Raw genomic sequence first — 16,306 nt, forward strand, 5'->3', positions numbered from 1 at the left:
GTTGGAAAGTGTGCTTGAAATTCATGCTTGACATGTTTCTGATGCAACCTCATGATGCTACGTGTGTGTGTGTGTGTGTGTGTGTGTGTGTGTGTGTGTGTGTGTGTGTTTACAGCAGTCAGCAGTGATTGCTATAACGGTTCATAGAACATTTCAGTTAAAGCTCTCTGCACTCTTGTCGTCACTCAGTCTGGTTGAATCTTGACAGAGAATATAGTAAATGACACAAAAAAACACACAAAAAAGAAAGAACTCTTTCAGATGCTGCTCTGAGCTTGGTCATACAAAGACTACACACTACAAAGAGTTCTCTAAATTATAGCTGTATATAACACAACAATATAGCAAAGACAGTGCTGTGGTCCAATGTAAGTGCAAAGTCTGCTATATTTTTCCTAAAGTGAAAGTAGCAGACCTAATTTCAGTTCCTGTCTGTACTGACTGAAACAGGGGTAAATATTTTTCCCTGGCTCTGCCTAAAGATAACAAAATAGGCCAAAAAGCACATATAAAGCTTAAAGTCAGTTTTACTCATACAAAAAAAACAGAGACAAACTTTGAAAACTGATGGTTTTATGACTTTTTATGAGTCTGTCATGGTTAAAACAACAATCAAGAAAATGATCTTGTCTGTTCATAAACAAACCACTGATAACTCTTTCAATAAGAGGGTTATGAGTTCATATAAGTTAATTTTCCAAGTAACACATGGGGGCTAGGTCAGACTTTAAAGATTTAGACAAGAAAGAACTTTAGAAAAGTATCTGAACATACCCAGAAATCAATTTAAATTGTTTTTTATTCTACCATTTACAAAAGGAGTAATTTATACTTTGTGAAACTCTACTCATTTTTTTCTTAATACAAATACTCGTTCAGCAGTTGATAGAAAAATATCAAAAACAGGAAATACACATCCTTTAGTAAAGTGCACAAAATACTGCTGATTTGCCGCATGTGCATCTGAGGTTGAGGGAGAGTCTTTTCAACCGTTCATGTTTTTTCCAGGGAAGGTCTGACTGCCAGTACAGAGACGGTCCATGGAGGCCACTTTGGCAGCGATAAAAGAATGTATACAGTGAAGGACGGCTGTTAGATTAGCAAACTCTAGTTCCTGAAAAACACAAGTCAAGGACAGAATTAGCTAGAACAGGATTTGAACACAGTCAACACAAGTACTCTGGAGAGGATATTACTCACGAGACAATGAAATAAATGAAGGGACAATCAAATCAGTGCTTGATGTAGCTGATGAAAACGATCTCCACAGAAAGTCTGCGCCATTGAAGTTTTTATGTTATTATGTGAAATATGAATAATTGCATTACCTTCATATCTATTTGCTTGCTTTCAGCGTTCTGGAAAAGGAGTTTTACTCTGGTTTTTCCATCGTCAGAGGATCCTTTAAGTTGAGAGAACTTATATTGCCACAGTATGGTCTACAAAGGAAGGCAAAAAAAGCACAACATTTTAAGTCCGTGTCCTATTACAGAGAGCGCTAATTTTTGTAAACAACAGTAAAGACTGTACATTAGTATGTAGTGCTTTATCTGGTCTTCTGACACAGCATGTCAGACTCTCCCATTCTTACACTAATGGCAGAGGCTGCTACATGAAGTGCCCATCAGACCAAACAAAGGCTGGACACTAATATATAAGGAGGAGTGTGTGTTCACCATTTTAATTTCATCCACAGGTCTGTAGTTATTCCAACACTCATAATTAGTGCTCTGCCAGCTTTTTAAAATGTTGCTTGCTGACATCAGTCTGATTACATGCACACGAATGCTTAGCTCATAGGTGGTAGCTTGAACTTCAATGATATTTTAATGTAGTTTGACACTAAGTACATATTACTTTTGACTTGCAACTGAGACATCTGAGTTTTTTAAAGTGACGTGCCATTCTAAAGCATAGTGGTGCTGTTTTCCATCATGGGAGCAGCAGAAAGCAGGAAGACATCAGACTGTAAGGGGCAAAATAATGTTTAACAAAAATACTGCATTCATTTTGAAACATAATTACATTGCCATAATCTCAAAATGTACCTTTAATGCAAAATGAATAATGATGATATACTGTGTATTAATAACGGAATGTCCGACTGCATTCCTAGAAAGCAGTTTGGGTTGAAAGCACAGATTCAGGATCTCAACACGGTAATACCTCACCTTTGAAGTATTCTCTGAGCAGGTGAATCCTGATCCAAAGTCTATGTTGAAGCAAAGCAAATGACCCTGGCTGCTGCACATGTAGCTCTTAGACTGTTGAGAGGTAATTATACATTATACATTAAAACAAGTTACTTGTAATTATTGCTAAACTGTATGTTCAGTAAGGTGGCCGAGAAGGGCAGACGATCTGCAACTGACGAGCAATCCACAGAGAGGTTTAGGAACATCCATTTGATCTGTATCAATGTTGACTATTGAGATCATTGAGTTGAATAACAAGTCAGTGAGAGGAGGAAAAAAAAACGTGCTCTTGTTGAATTTCAGAAAATGCAGTAAGCAATCTAATCAGCACAAACAGTTAAATAAAGGTCACAGTGACTCTTGTTGATCTAGGACAATTTAGATAAATACACAGAGCATGTACAGACATGCAGAGTACATGTATTTTTGTTAAAGGTTACACAAAGATTATACAGTTATTCTTGATGAATAAAACTACATGGTGTTCCACATTTGTCAAAGTGTAAAGCTATGAGAATAAAGTCACATATTTACGAGAGTAATGTTGACATCTGGTCCCAGGTTGGTCCTAAAGAACACACTACAATAGATCTACAATAAATAGAAACAGTTTTACATTTTAGTGTGACATGTCGTATGACTGGAATACTCACTTGTATTCGCTGCACCTCCAATAAGCCTGCTCTTTGGAAGGACTTCTCCCATATAGCGAGGTCTCTGGCCAGCTCGACCCTGAAGGTGTGGCTCTGGCCGTGGCCGACCAGAATACTGAAGCACAGAGACTCGTCGTCCTGTTGCTCTGGTGAATGCTCAAGCCCCAAGTAGAGCCTCGCCTGGAGCCAGCAGTCCTCAACCATCCACAGCTGAAACACAACATTTGAACTATTACACGCTGTCCCTCCACTTTTTTATGATTTACTCAGGGGGTTGAGTTTAAATCAGGACAGTCGCCCCTGGTCTAAAGAGGTTAAGCAGGCTCAGCGACACTCTTTTCCAGAAAGATGAGGTAAAAACTATCGATGTATTCTGCAGGTAGAACTCAAATGTTGAACATCTTCATTGCCCATCACAGCAGCGCACTTTGACATACCTTGTGGACTTTGAAAAAAACCTCATAGAGGTTATAAGTTGTTTCAGCTTGTCCCCAGTCAGCAACACTGACCTGAGGGAAAAAACATGATGTTAGACACAGAAACTAGGTATCAAAACAAGCTTTTTCACTTGTTTGCTAGATCCAGTATCAAAATGAAGCATTGTGGTTCAGGAAAACATCCCCTATGTAACGTATTGAGTGTGACGTAACCTAAAGTAACTGGACATAACATAACGATATGAAACGAAAGAAAACTTGTTGTATTTAATAATATATGCAAACTAGATATATGATTTACTCATTTCACAGGTAATAATCTCAAAATATAAGTACTGGCATTGGTATACACAAGCTCATTATACTTAGCTCAAAGAACATATTAAATGTCCTTATGCTGATTGGCTGCAACTGCATTTCTGTCTCCAATTATTCAAATATATCTCAAGCAAGCCCTTCTCACATGAAAATGCATGGCTCAAATTAGCTTATAAAAGATTTATCAATTTATTTTCAAGCTTAAGATACATTTCAATATAAAATGTGTATATATAAATAAATGAATAATATGATCAAGGATTACCGGAGGTCTTCTGAAGATATGAAAATATGGTCCTCTCAGTGCCAGGAACTTGAATGCTAAGGTGTTCCCAGCAGTGCAACCCTCTTGGCTTTCATTTGCCCAGCCCATGTGAACAATCTGCAGAAACATTAACATTCACTTTACACATTATACATACATATATGCATATATTAAAGCTTGTTGAGTCACAATCGGTAACTTATTTACACCTGATATTGATTTATTCTGTAAAAACAGGAGATGAACGAGAGGTTCCTAATATCGTATGTGAATGAGTTTAGTTTCATCTACAAATGAGAGCGGGCCGCTCTGAATAATGCCCCTCACGCCCCCTCATACAATGTGACTTTTGTGCTTGCTGACACATAGAGTTAGGCCAGAGTTACACACCTGATCATCAGATGAGCAGCATTTATTGATGAGTTTGATCTATAAGAGGAAAAAGCAAACAAAGAGTTATATTTAAAATAACTCACAAATCATACATGTTATCGTCTTTGATGAACATTTCTTTTTCTATATATATTCTTGATGAAATTCTTGTACTGTACACCTTTTTGTTTGCTGCTGTAACTCCATGAATTTCCCCGTTGTGGGACGAATAAATGAGTATCTTATCTTATCACAAATAAGAACCAGTGGCACCTAGTCAGCATATCAGAGGTCAGCTCCTGTCCTCCCTGCAAACTAGAGGTAAATTGTCACCTGATATTCTTCTTCCATTAGTCACTGACAAGCTGCTCTATTCCCTCTGTTTAGCGCTTCCTACAAATGGCATCAAATGATTCTCCAGCATGCCAGATGATAGTCTTCACTTTAAAACACACGACATCCCAAGGGTGTCACAAAGTCCATCAAACAGAAGTTCTGCTCTCTGCCATGGCCAGTCACACACCATCTCTTTAATGAGGTGCTGCAGGCATGAATTAAATCAAACATTTTAAAAAGGTAGCTGTGCGATCAACAGGCATGGACCTATGGTATCTCTTTAACCTAGACAAAAAGCCATCAAGTCATCAGAGAGATAGTGAGAGTAAAAAATAGACGGACATTAGAGAAAGAAGTGCACATAAGAGAGCCTTTTTAGTCAGCAGGGTGAGAGACCTGCCGCTGAGACTTAATGAGAGGTTGTCAGGCAGGATCTAATACCAAACCACTCTGTAGTCTGTGACCACGAACATCAAACTTGACAACTTTGTATAATGACTTTGGTGGAGAATAATTCACTGGCTGAAATTGCGTTGTGGTTCTGTTTCCTCAATCTGTCTGTTTGATTGATCAACCCAAGGTTAAAATGTTTATACATTTTAAAAAGATGACATAGAAGTTCAGTAAGATTTCAAATGATCAAAGTTTTTCATTTACTTCTCATTTTCAGACTTTAAAGCGTAGAGGTGGACTTACATTCTCATGCGTCAAGTCACTGATGTTTGTAGTTATTGCCTGGATCCAGTCCGTGCTTTCTGCCGCAGAACAAAACTGAAGAATATTGGCTTCATCCAAGGTGGAGACTTCAAAACAGTTAGACCTGAAGGAGCAGAGAAGTTAAATTTAGACAGAAGCAATGCTGAATACTGAAAGCAAAACTGTCAAGACAGTCGTGGTTCCTCATTAACTTGACAGTTATTTACACCTAATTATAACAGTACCCTCAAAGCAGACTCTCTGGGGAGTGAATGCTGATCTTGCTTGACAACAAATTGACAATAATTAGATAATCATATAATTTGTGTAGCGCGGTTGCAGCTATTGTATACATCTAAAATCCCAAGATGAAAAGCAGGGCTTAGCTAATGGCACTTATTAAATTTAAACATGGACAGATGCACTGTGTTTATGACAGCGGGGGAAAGTGTGTGTTTAAAGTCATTTGGCTATGTTTTAAACCACATCTCTCTCAAATGAAAAGAAAGTCACAATAACTCCAGAAAAAACTGTGACAATGTTTAAAAGAATAGAGCCGATTCAGCAGATGCTGCAAAGAAGAAAGCTGTGGTGTGTCAACAGCTCCAGGAGGGCAGAGCTTCAAAGAGCACAATCTCTAAGGAGGAGTTATACTGGAAGACTTACAATGCTTAACACAAACATTCATTGGCACAGTGTTCCGGGCTACAACAGGCTAAATCATCAGGACCAGCCTAGTGGTTAGTGACAGTACAACACAGTGCAGTAAAACTAAGGATGATGCCAGTCTGGTTTCAAGTAAGCGTTATTATACCTGAGCAAAGTTTAAAAGGTCTTCATTCTTTTGCATACCTTTTGATTTAAAGTTGTATTTTTAATGGACCTTTAATGGATAGGACAGCTGAAAATAGACATGAAACATGGGGAGTAGAGAGAGGGGGACATGCAGTAAATGGTCGAGACTGGAATCGAACCTGCGACCTCTGCAACAAGGGCTATAGCCTCTGGGCGCCCTTGGACCGCTAGGCCAACGGTCAGAGGCGACACTCGTATTGAAGTAAACTATTGGCTTTGTATTTAACGGGCTGCAAGTTGCTTTTTTGCATTCCAATGTGGAACATTTTCTTTTGTTTGCTGACTCTGGAAAATAAAATTCTTTCTAAATATTTAAAGAATTAAGTGAATAAGATTTAAATGTTGCCACTCTGCTGAGTTACCAGTTTTTGTGATTCTTATACCAGAAGACAAAATCAAATGAATCTAAAAGTACTTTAAGCCAATGTCTCATAGCTGTGTTGACCTGTTCAGCCACTATGTGCAAAGATAGACGCACTGACATCCGTCCATGTGAATGATAATGACTTGCAGAGCTGACAGCTATGTTCAGTGAACTGTGCACTTCAGAGGTGAGACGGATCACTTTGGATTACTCTTACCTTAATTCATCTGTGCCAGCTTTGTATCTGGAGACTCTGGCCATCAACAAGGGCAGTGAGATCGCATCCAGCCAGCGCTTCTCATACATTGGTTCATTAGCTGGGGGTAGAGGAGGTGATGGAGCCTGCGTGAAATATACATGTACATAAGGATTAGCTGTCTGCTGTTAAAGTCCTGGCTATAACAGAGGGTCTAGTTGCAGCACTTGGGAGATGTATAAACATAGATTTGCTTTCTTTAACCAGGTTATAGACAGCTGCACAATACAAGGACCCATTTTGAAGCTGCTAATCCTGAGCAAATGACACAAAGAGAAACTGAGTACATCTTGAAGGACATGCTTGGGTGCATTGTTGCTGTTTGCACATATCCCATCACTGTTAGACCTTGGAAAGAGAGTTATCCATTACTTCAGTCTTTAAAAATACTTGACATAGTTTGTATTAATAGAAGATATATCTATCTATAATATATCCAGAAACGTGTAAGTTGCTACCTGCTCTCCCTGAAGCTTTCTTTGAATTATATTTGTATAACAACAAATACGTGATGCCATATATACGTCTTAGTGTCACTGACAATCATACACCCACTGGATGTTGAGTGTCCTATGGTGGAAATGTGAAAATTAAAGATTCAACAGGGATGTTTTGTCTGTGTTATTTAGGCCTACAGGGAGCTTTGCAAAGCGGTCAGCTGGCAAAGTGATTAGACAAGCAAGACAGACAAACTACACATGTGACCCAGAACAAAGCTTCAGCATCATATTTATTGGCAACACCGAGTAAAAGATCACTGCATCCTTGAAGAAGAACAGTGAGCTCTTTACAGCTAGATCATTGCCGGTTCCTTTCACTCCTTAGTTGTCTTACTTCTCATGTGGAAAAAACTACTGGAAACTCAAAGTGAACACTTTAACAGGACAGAAGACTTTGATGCATTTTCATTTCACTTTAAGGGGAACTAGTGTGTCAGTATTTTTTTTAGAGAGACATGACCTAAAGGTGGAGGATCAAGTGTTGAATGAACTAATCAGACAGTTACCCCTAAACTGTAACAATCAGTGACCATAGACAGTGTTGGAGCTCAGGCTACTTTCTGTTTTTTTCACGTGAGCATCAGAAACTCAGATGAGCTTTGAGTCAGTGAAGAGGAAAAAAAGACTCAGATACAAAATGATTCATGGGATGAAAGTCTTGGTTACATACACACTTTTCCTTTAAATGCACATACAGTTTAAAGATAATGAATGCTCAGATTAACCCCTTATTAATAATTCTGGGAATATCAGTGGATTTAAGGAAGGCAAGGCAAGGCAAGGCAGCTTTATTTGTATAGCGCATTTCATACACGAGGGCAACTCAATGGGCTTTACATTAAAACATTAAAAGCATTGGAGACATTCAGACAAGCATAAAAGAACATAATTAAAATGACAAATATGATAAAACAGAAAAGAAAAGAAAAGGAAAATTAGAAATATATTAAAAATTACATTACATTTTTAATTTAAAGTGGGTTAAAATGAGCTAAGATAGGAAGGCAGTGGCAAATAAAAAGTCTTAATCTTTGATTTAAAAGAGGTGAGAGTCGGAGCAGACCTTCAGCTTTCAGGGAGTTTGTTCCAGATATGTGGTGCATAATGACTAAACGCTGCTTCACCATGTTTCGTTCTGACTCTTGGGACTGAAAGCAGACCAGTACCTGATGACCTCAGAGGTCGAGGTGGTTCATAAAGTAGTAGCAGATCAGCCTAAACCATTCATGCTTTATAAACCATCAGCAGGATTTTAAAGTCTATTCTCTGACAGACAGGAAGCCAGTGTAGGGATCTAAGAACTGGAGTGATGTGGTCTACTTTTTTGGTCCTTGTTAGGACTCGAGCAGCAGCATTCTGTATGAGCTGCAGTCGTCTGATGGACTTTTTAGGGAGTCCTGCAAAGACCCCGTTACAGTAGTCTAGTCTGCTAAAGATAAATGCATGGACGAGTTTTTCTGCATCCTGCTGAGACATGAGTCCTTTAATCCTTGATATATTCTTAAGGTGATAATAGGCGGACTTTGTAATTGTCTTAATGTGGCTGCTGAAATTAAGGTCTGAGTCTATGATTACACCAAGGTTTCTGGCTTGGTTTGAACATTTCATCATTGCAGATTGGAGCTGAGCAGTAACCTTTAACCTTTCTTCCTTGGCTCCAAAAACAATCATTACAGTTCTTCCTTTGTTTAACTGAAGAAAGTTCTGGCTCGTCCAGTCATTGATTTGTTCAATGCATTTACTCAGTGTTTGTATGGGACCATAATCCCCTGGTGATATGGTGATGTAAATGTGTGTGTCATCTGCATAGCTATGGTATTTTATTTTGTTGTTACAAAATAAAATACCACTCATAAGAAGCTACGACTGTCTCAACAGCGCCTTCTGGGATATGGATTACCATTGCATGGGAACGTATTCTACTATTTTGGAAACATTTGAAAATGTTTCTCTAATGTTCCAGTGGATGGATTACAATTTTCAGTGTTATGATTGTTTTTACAAGTTTTGCATTACTTTATCAACCGTAGATGTACGTTATCAATATACTGATTTGATGTATTCAGTATTTATGTGATTTTTTTTTCAAATGTTATCCCCATGTCCCTGAGACTGTCTTTAAGAAAAGAGGCAAGGCAATGTTGTTTTGTTAAATTGTGATTTGATGTCTGAATGTAGACAGCAAAGATCCAGGTACTGATCGGAAAACAAATCCACATGATGCATTTGTTGAATGGATTATTTACTTACTGTGTTGTTTCCGTTTCCATTTAAGTGGAGGCCAATGAGTGGAGAGGACGCCTGGCTGTGATCAGAAGACGGACCAGGAGAACCTGAAAGATAAGGAACGGCTTTTCTTTTACATGAAAAGGTTTAGAGAAATAACTGTTCAAATGATTCAAACATAATAATGTGTGTAATACTCATGATTTTCGATAATAATTAATATTAAGAGCAGCAGTTATGCAGATAAAAACTGTACAAATTGCAGGAAACTTGACTTCATTCTGCTGCTTTGTCTGAAATCCCTGACTGGATCATTGACAGCATCCAAATTAGAACAAATGTCGTCCTTTGATACAATATTAGCTCGGTAGAGAACCGCTTCAGCCCTCTCCTGTTTGTGATTCGCACCGTGAAACAAAGGATGGCTCATCTGCTGAAGAAGATAATAAAACAAGATAAAAGACATAGTACCCTTAATGCATTCCTTTTAAAAAAACATTTATATTGTTTAAAAGAAGCTTCAGATATGTCCAGTCTGGCTGCAGTCAGAGGATGTTCCACAGTCTGAGGGCTTGAACTGCAAAGGCCTGATCCTGAATTTGGAATCTAAATTCAGTGATAAATACTTAAACATCCATCTATAGGTAAAAATGGAGTATAACATTCATGTTTCACTGTGAGATTATCACAAGGAAACAAATGTTTTTGTACATTTTTGAACTTTAGGGAGGAAGTCTAAAACAATTTCCCTCCCTATTGTTCCTGACCTGACCTTCTTCTTCACCTCATTCCCCACCTTTTGCTGGCCCCATACGGAGGATTTCAGTTTCTGCCTTAAGCTGATAAGGGTCACAACAGGACCAGGGTGTTGCAGCTCTTGTGTTTCTCTAGCCTTAATGTTTGCCTCAGGCAACCAAGCATGCCCAGCTTTTACTATGGAATCAACAATAGTCGATCAAGCTGCATCTGAGTGAGGACTTGGATCTATGAATCTGGTTCAGTTCTTTATTTCAAAGGTGAAAATGTTTGATTTTTCAGTGAAATAAAGTAGATTGTGATTTGCCAGAGAGTCAAAACTATAAGACTCTTACCGAGAGGCAATTTTAGAAAAGATGGAACTTCTCGCAGGAACCGCACAGTGATGGTGACCTCATCTCCTGCAGAGCGCAGGAGATGAACCTTGAGATTGAGATAGAGAGAAAGAAGTACCATGAGCCGTGCAGCATGATAAAATGTAATCTCATATAAATGAAACAAGTCACATTCTTCTAAAGCTTAGCAGCTAAAATATCACCAAAGATTGTTGAAGAGGAAGAAATTAAAAGTTAAAGGCTCATAAGTGACCTAATCATTAACGGCAGAACTTAAAGCTCCGTCCATTTTTGCGGTCCCCCTGTGGACAATGTGTCACCTTTTATCTCTGTGATGATTTTGTCCTGTTCTTGTGTAAGTTGTGTTTTCTGACAGAAAATCGTATCCTTCTTTTAAGAGCCAAATGAAGCAAATCTTTGCTGTGGAAAAAAGACAAGTCTTTTTTTTCAGCATGCTGTCAATCATCTAGTCTGATGCCTATCCTATCATAGTAACTTTAGCATTAATATTACAATGTAAAATGTGTTAATCTTTATTACTAATGGTCTCGTTTACTTTTGTTTGTCATGAAAAAAGGAGCTTTAAAGGCCTTAATTTTTCTACAGTCACAACTGACACAAAAGAGCAACAACATTGTGAATATCTGATTATCTGGTGTCTATCTGATATATGATACAACCATATAGATGTCAGTCATAGTTCTAAAGAGACTTGTAAGGTTAGGCCGATAATTCCTGTGAATCTTGAAAAAAAGAAACCTGAGACTATCCTCTCCAACATGCTGTGACAGCCCTTGTAATTTAGGCTTGAACGTCTGTTTGTGCAGTGAAAGTGACATCATGAGAAGCTCTGAGTTTTTTATTCTGAAGGGAAACTTCTCATCATGTGCTGAGCTCCAGAGGTGAACATATTGAACACCTGTTGGGGGAATAAGCTTTACAACATTTCATAACAATTAGACATACTTACAACTTCTTTATGAGTACAAGGCTCTACATTTATGCCATTGACCTAAAGAAACCAACAGAGACAGAAGAAATGGAAGCATGTAAATATATTATAGAAAAAAATAGTTTTCTATGAAATCTACATATTTAATCACTTAGCATTACTTAGGAAAATAAAATAAATAATTCCAAATAAATTAAAAATACAAAGAAACATCAAGATGCAAATGGACCACATCACTAATGCACAAAAAACGACCACAAAGTGAACCCAACACAAAATCCCACAAAGCAAACACAAAGACAGGTAAAAGTTAAAAATGCCAGCAGTCTTTAGTAAGAGCAGCAGAAATATCTCAAGATAAATGCTTTACTTTGCAGTGGGACCATTCAAATGTCATGAAAAATACAAAATAATAATAATACATCCAAGGAGGAGCATTAGCAATTTAATTCTTAATATATTCCTTCTGATGAGAAAGTTAATATTGTTTGACTTCACAATGAATCCAATATATCTCGCTGTACAGCTCCTCTAATAAACTTGACATTTTTTTATTAACTTAACATCAGTACACACAAGTAGATGATCTTTGATTTTCTTTTTTAAATGAATTATTTTTTTGTTAATGACCTCAGACTTATCCTACCACAACATATGAAAATAAGGGATTGAAATCATGTTGTTCAAACTGTATTGTTGCTGCTGTATTCCTACAATGGTGTTCTTCCTAATTCCTTCATGAAATTACATTCTGCTAAAACACAAATGTTAAAATTAAGATGCAAGAAAGTTGTCAATCCTGGCAGTGACCTGATTTGATCACAAAGCATATAAGCTAAGAATTAACAAATTAATGAACCGACCTGCAACACAGCGTCCCCAACGAATAGCTTCCCAGTCTGATCAGCTGCAGGGGTCAGACGTCAAGAGTCAGAGGTTAAGTATTTATGGAAAGTATGTGATTATATCATAATTGGTTATTTTCAGTGTCTCCACCTAATCTCTGCAATACCCCAAAGCTCAGAGAGAGAACAGAGGAAAGCATGACATTTTGAAACTCACTAATTTGGGTAAAAATATAAACTCATTTTCAGGGGCAAGAGAGAAATCAATGAAGGCTCTCGTGAGAAGAGTAAAGCTCTGTGAAGAGAGCCCTTGAAGTCCCCAGGGACATGAAGACATGAGTCTCTCATTTCTGAAAGGCATTAAGAGGGATGTAGGCAAAAAGACAAGTAACATGGAACATTTTCACTCACATCACACTAACAAAAGACTTACATATTGTCATTTTTTAAAACAATTTTAATGACAAACATGAGTTAAGTGTTTTCTCACCATCTAGAAAGTTTTAATCCAATCTCCTTGAAAGAAAGGTAAACTGCATGAGAGAGCTTTCCTCTGAGTTTCTCTTTATTTGATTAAGTGCTTATTTATCTGGGAAAACAATCTTTTTAAAATTCCGCCAACACTTCTTTAAGGAACTTGGTAAATGGCATTTCATGCTGCAATCAAAACATTTTCCAAATACCACACAGCAGTAGGAACATAAATACTTTTCTTACCGATTTGATCTTTAAAAATCTTTGAAATAACTACAGGCACGTTGTGCTCTGCACCCCCCTGAAAAACAAGAGATAGAAAAAAACAGTGTTGAAAGTCTGTCATGAAATTTACTGGAAACCTGCTTCCTCAAAGAGTCATCCCTGCAACCCAGAGCCTTTTCATATCCACTTTATTCTCCCCACAATCCATACTTATCTGCTTACTTTGATGCTTATGCCCAGACCGCCGCTCGCCTGTCTCCTCAGTACAACAGTTCTGTGCTTTAGAAAGTGTGAGTTTGTCAACGGTGAACAGAAATCATGAACATTGAAGCAGTATTTGGAAGTTATGCAGAATGAATAACAAGACAGTCTTGAGTCCTCCGGCACACTTACATTAACATGAGGTTCACCTCCGCTCGTGCAGACCACATCCAGCTTCTGAATAATTAAAACCTCTCTGGTCAGTTTCAGGCAGACATCATAGGTGTTGTTGGTCTCCTCGTTGTACAGTAAAGCAATTCCAGATTTTGTCTGTTAGAGTTCAGAGGAACATTCACATCATACAAAGCAAACAAATATGAATACAATGAAAATTTTAATCCTCTTGTCTTAATGATTAGATTAGATTAGATTAGATTAGATTAGATTAGATTAGATTAGATTAGATTAGATTAGATTAGATTAGATTAGATTAGAAAAACTTTAATGTCCTCCAAGAGGCAATTTGTGGTACAGCACAGCTTAAAGAACACAACATGAAAGGTACATCAGACACACACAACAAAATGATCCAAACAACCCATAGTAGCTGTTTCTCTGCAGTTGGATTGAGTGAACTTCTGGGTCTCTTTTTTTGTATGTTGAAATAATGAAATATAAGGATTACACTCATTTACACAGCCTAAAATTATATTCAGGTTGCATTGCAAGAATATTTGCATGATGTGACAGTATGCTGGTAAGTGTACCCAAGTTTAGGCCTACTTAAAAGATATTTTGGATTAATGAAAATCATTATGTGAGAAAATGCACATTGGTGTGTTACACATCAGATCCCCTTTTCAAACCACCAGCGCCACAACATATGGAAAGATACCTGTAAGCTTGATGTAAACCTTTCTGGACATGCGTAATGTAGAATCATGACGATAGATATCATTGCGCAATTCATTAGAAGTTATGTGCAACATTATTTCAAGTGCAATCAGCATTTTTCTCTTAGCCTTTGAGGTAACGTGCAGCAACCCTGTGAATCCTAAAACACATCCAAACGCATGCCATGTGTCGATTATAGTCCAAATGAGTCGTTTATGGAGACTGGAGATCCCCCAGAACATCACATAACAAAACGTCAGTGACGCGCGCTCTCGGAGATCTCCTTGGAACATAACAAACAGATCATCTACAATCCGTGTATTCAATTTTAATCCAAATGAATATTTTTACTTGCCGAAGTTGCAATCAGAAGGCTGTCGGGTCGCTCGATCAGCTCAGCTGGATGTCTCTTGGATTCATTCATTTCCCATGAAGCCGCTGTCTCTGTCTGCTGGCTGAGAGTTCCTCCAGTCATTCAGCCTTCAATAGACTGCGGTCAACGAGAGCAGAGGGCTGAGACACAACAGCTTTAAAATGCTGTCTGTGTGCTCTGCAATTATAACAATGTTGCTTGCTGAAAAACCAAATTAGAATGAACCATCTCTGCACGCAGCTCAGCACACACCGGCTCTTCCTCTGCTGCTCATCTGCCTCAACACTTCCTCGACGTCAAACTACTGGACATCCACCGTTCAGTACTATAGGCTGTTATTACAATCCTGAATGCTTATCAGTGAGTCATCCTTATAAGTCGTGCATATATTTTTTAATTTGCAACAATCAGGAACATATGTAATAGATTCAGTGCTGCCTCTTGCACAACAATCAACACTAAACTCCATTAACCCTCCAGTCCTTCATCTCTGCTCCACGTGCAGTCCCCTAACCTCCCTGAGCATGTAAACACACTACATTATGGACATGGGAGTTCTTTTTGATCTAGGCATGATGTGTCAGATATGACTTTGCAAGCCAGACTGAAACACCCAAGTGCAAACAGAGATACTGGATGTATTTACATTTGATCCTGATACCTTCTAAAGACAATTTGCTGCACAATACTGCAATTTAAATAGAATTAAATCCACTAATAAAGGTTAACCCTCCTGTTATGTTCGTTTCCAAGGGACAGCAATTATGCTCCTGGGTCAACTTGACCCAAGGCATATTTATTGATTTAAAAGTATCAGAACCCCCAAATAATCCAAATTTAATTGTTCTTAAATGTCATTATTAACTCCATTAATAACCATTTAAATCAATATTTAGTGCAATGGTGTTCTTTAATTTAATTCTCAGAGATCATAGTTCAAAGTGGATAATTCAGTTGTTTTAAAAATAAATAAAATTAATGTTAAAACTTATTTTGTGTACATTGGAAAGTGATTGGGGTGAAATATGTAACACAGTTGCAAAGAAACATTTAGTATTTGACACTTCTCAAATTTAATTTCCCCCCTGGGGATCAATAAAGTACCTTTCTTTTCTTCTTCTGACTTCTTTTAGCCTCCACTTTGAATGCAGGGTCAAATTGATCAACGAACAGTATCTATGTAATATAAACATGCAGGGGGGGGGGGGGGGGGGGGGGGGGGTTGCAAATGTGTGTGATGATGTTGTTCACGCCAATTAAGCCAAGCAGAAGAATTTTCATAGCGAAAAAATACTTTTAACATTTTTTAAAAATGGGTCAATTTGACCCGCAACCTAACAGGAGGGGTAATGCACAGAGAGATTATATAACTCCTGGTAAACCTTGGCTAGAAAATAGCCACAATTCTGACTCTGCAATATTAGAAAAAGAGTGTTTGAGTTGTGTGTGTGTTCTGGTTTCAGTATTTCTGGGTGAAGAGGGTCAGGGTCAGCTGCTGTAAGATTAATACAAGCACAGATTTTATTTCTAGCTGTCAAAATTCATTACAAATGCCTCAGGTGAAAGCATTAAGTGATGCAGCATGGCCTCCGATCATGAGGGTTGATATTTGCTGAAAGAATCATTTGGAGGAAAAAGTCTCTCCATTGGAAGATTGAGGGTTAGATCCAAGGCCCTGCTGTGCTGTGCACATTTTCAAGTGTCCTTTGGCTAGACGCTCTTTGTATGAATGGTACTTTATAAATAAACTTGCCTAGACGCTTAACTCAGATCTGCCC

The 16,306-nt window shown here is 38.0% G+C and overlaps 1 protein-coding gene across 1 annotated transcript; it reads right to left on the minus strand.

The window, feature by feature from the left end:
- Positions 1-556: 556 nt before the first annotated feature.
- On the minus strand, positions 557-14,861 carry sntg2 (syntrophin, gamma 2). Its single transcript, XM_034674747.1, has 17 exons — positions 14,511-14,861; positions 13,454-13,591; positions 13,283-13,339; positions 13,079-13,136; positions 12,380-12,423; positions 11,535-11,576; positions 10,565-10,652; positions 9,498-9,580; positions 6,709-6,833; positions 5,273-5,396; positions 4,259-4,297; positions 3,869-3,985; positions 3,286-3,357; positions 2,849-3,058; positions 2,172-2,264; positions 1,329-1,439; positions 557-1,114 (listed from the first exon to the last, which is right to left on the minus strand). The coding sequence occupies exons 1-17, from the start codon at positions 14,628-14,630 to the stop codon at positions 986-988; spliced, it is 1,650 nt and encodes a 549-aa protein (XP_034530638.1). The 5' UTR covers positions 14,631-14,861; the 3' UTR covers positions 557-985.
- Between the last annotated feature and the right edge of the window lie 1,445 nt (positions 14,862-16,306).

The sequence above is a fragment of the Notolabrus celidotus genome, chromosome 22 (genome assembly GCF_009762535.1).
Source record: "Notolabrus celidotus isolate fNotCel1 chromosome 22, fNotCel1.pri, whole genome shotgun sequence".
Lineage (NCBI taxonomy): Eukaryota > Metazoa > Chordata > Actinopteri > Labriformes > Labridae > Notolabrus > Notolabrus celidotus.

What these genes read in the sequence shown, in the direction of transcription:
- sntg2 (XM_034674747.1), bottom strand. Translation starts at nt 14,630, where the DNA reads ATGACTGGAGGAACTCTCAGCCAGCAGACAGAGACAGCGGCTTCATGG. An exon ending in GCCTTCTGATTGCAACTTCG is followed by an intron (nt 13,592 to 14,510) that starts GCAAGTAAAAAT and finishes GAACTCTAACAG; the next exon opens with ACAAAATCTGGAATTGCTTT. An exon ending in ATATCTTCAGAAGACCTCCG is followed by an intron (nt 3,358 to 3,868) that starts GTAATCCTTGAT and finishes TTTTTCCCTCAG; the next exon opens with GTCAGTGTTGCTGACTGGGG.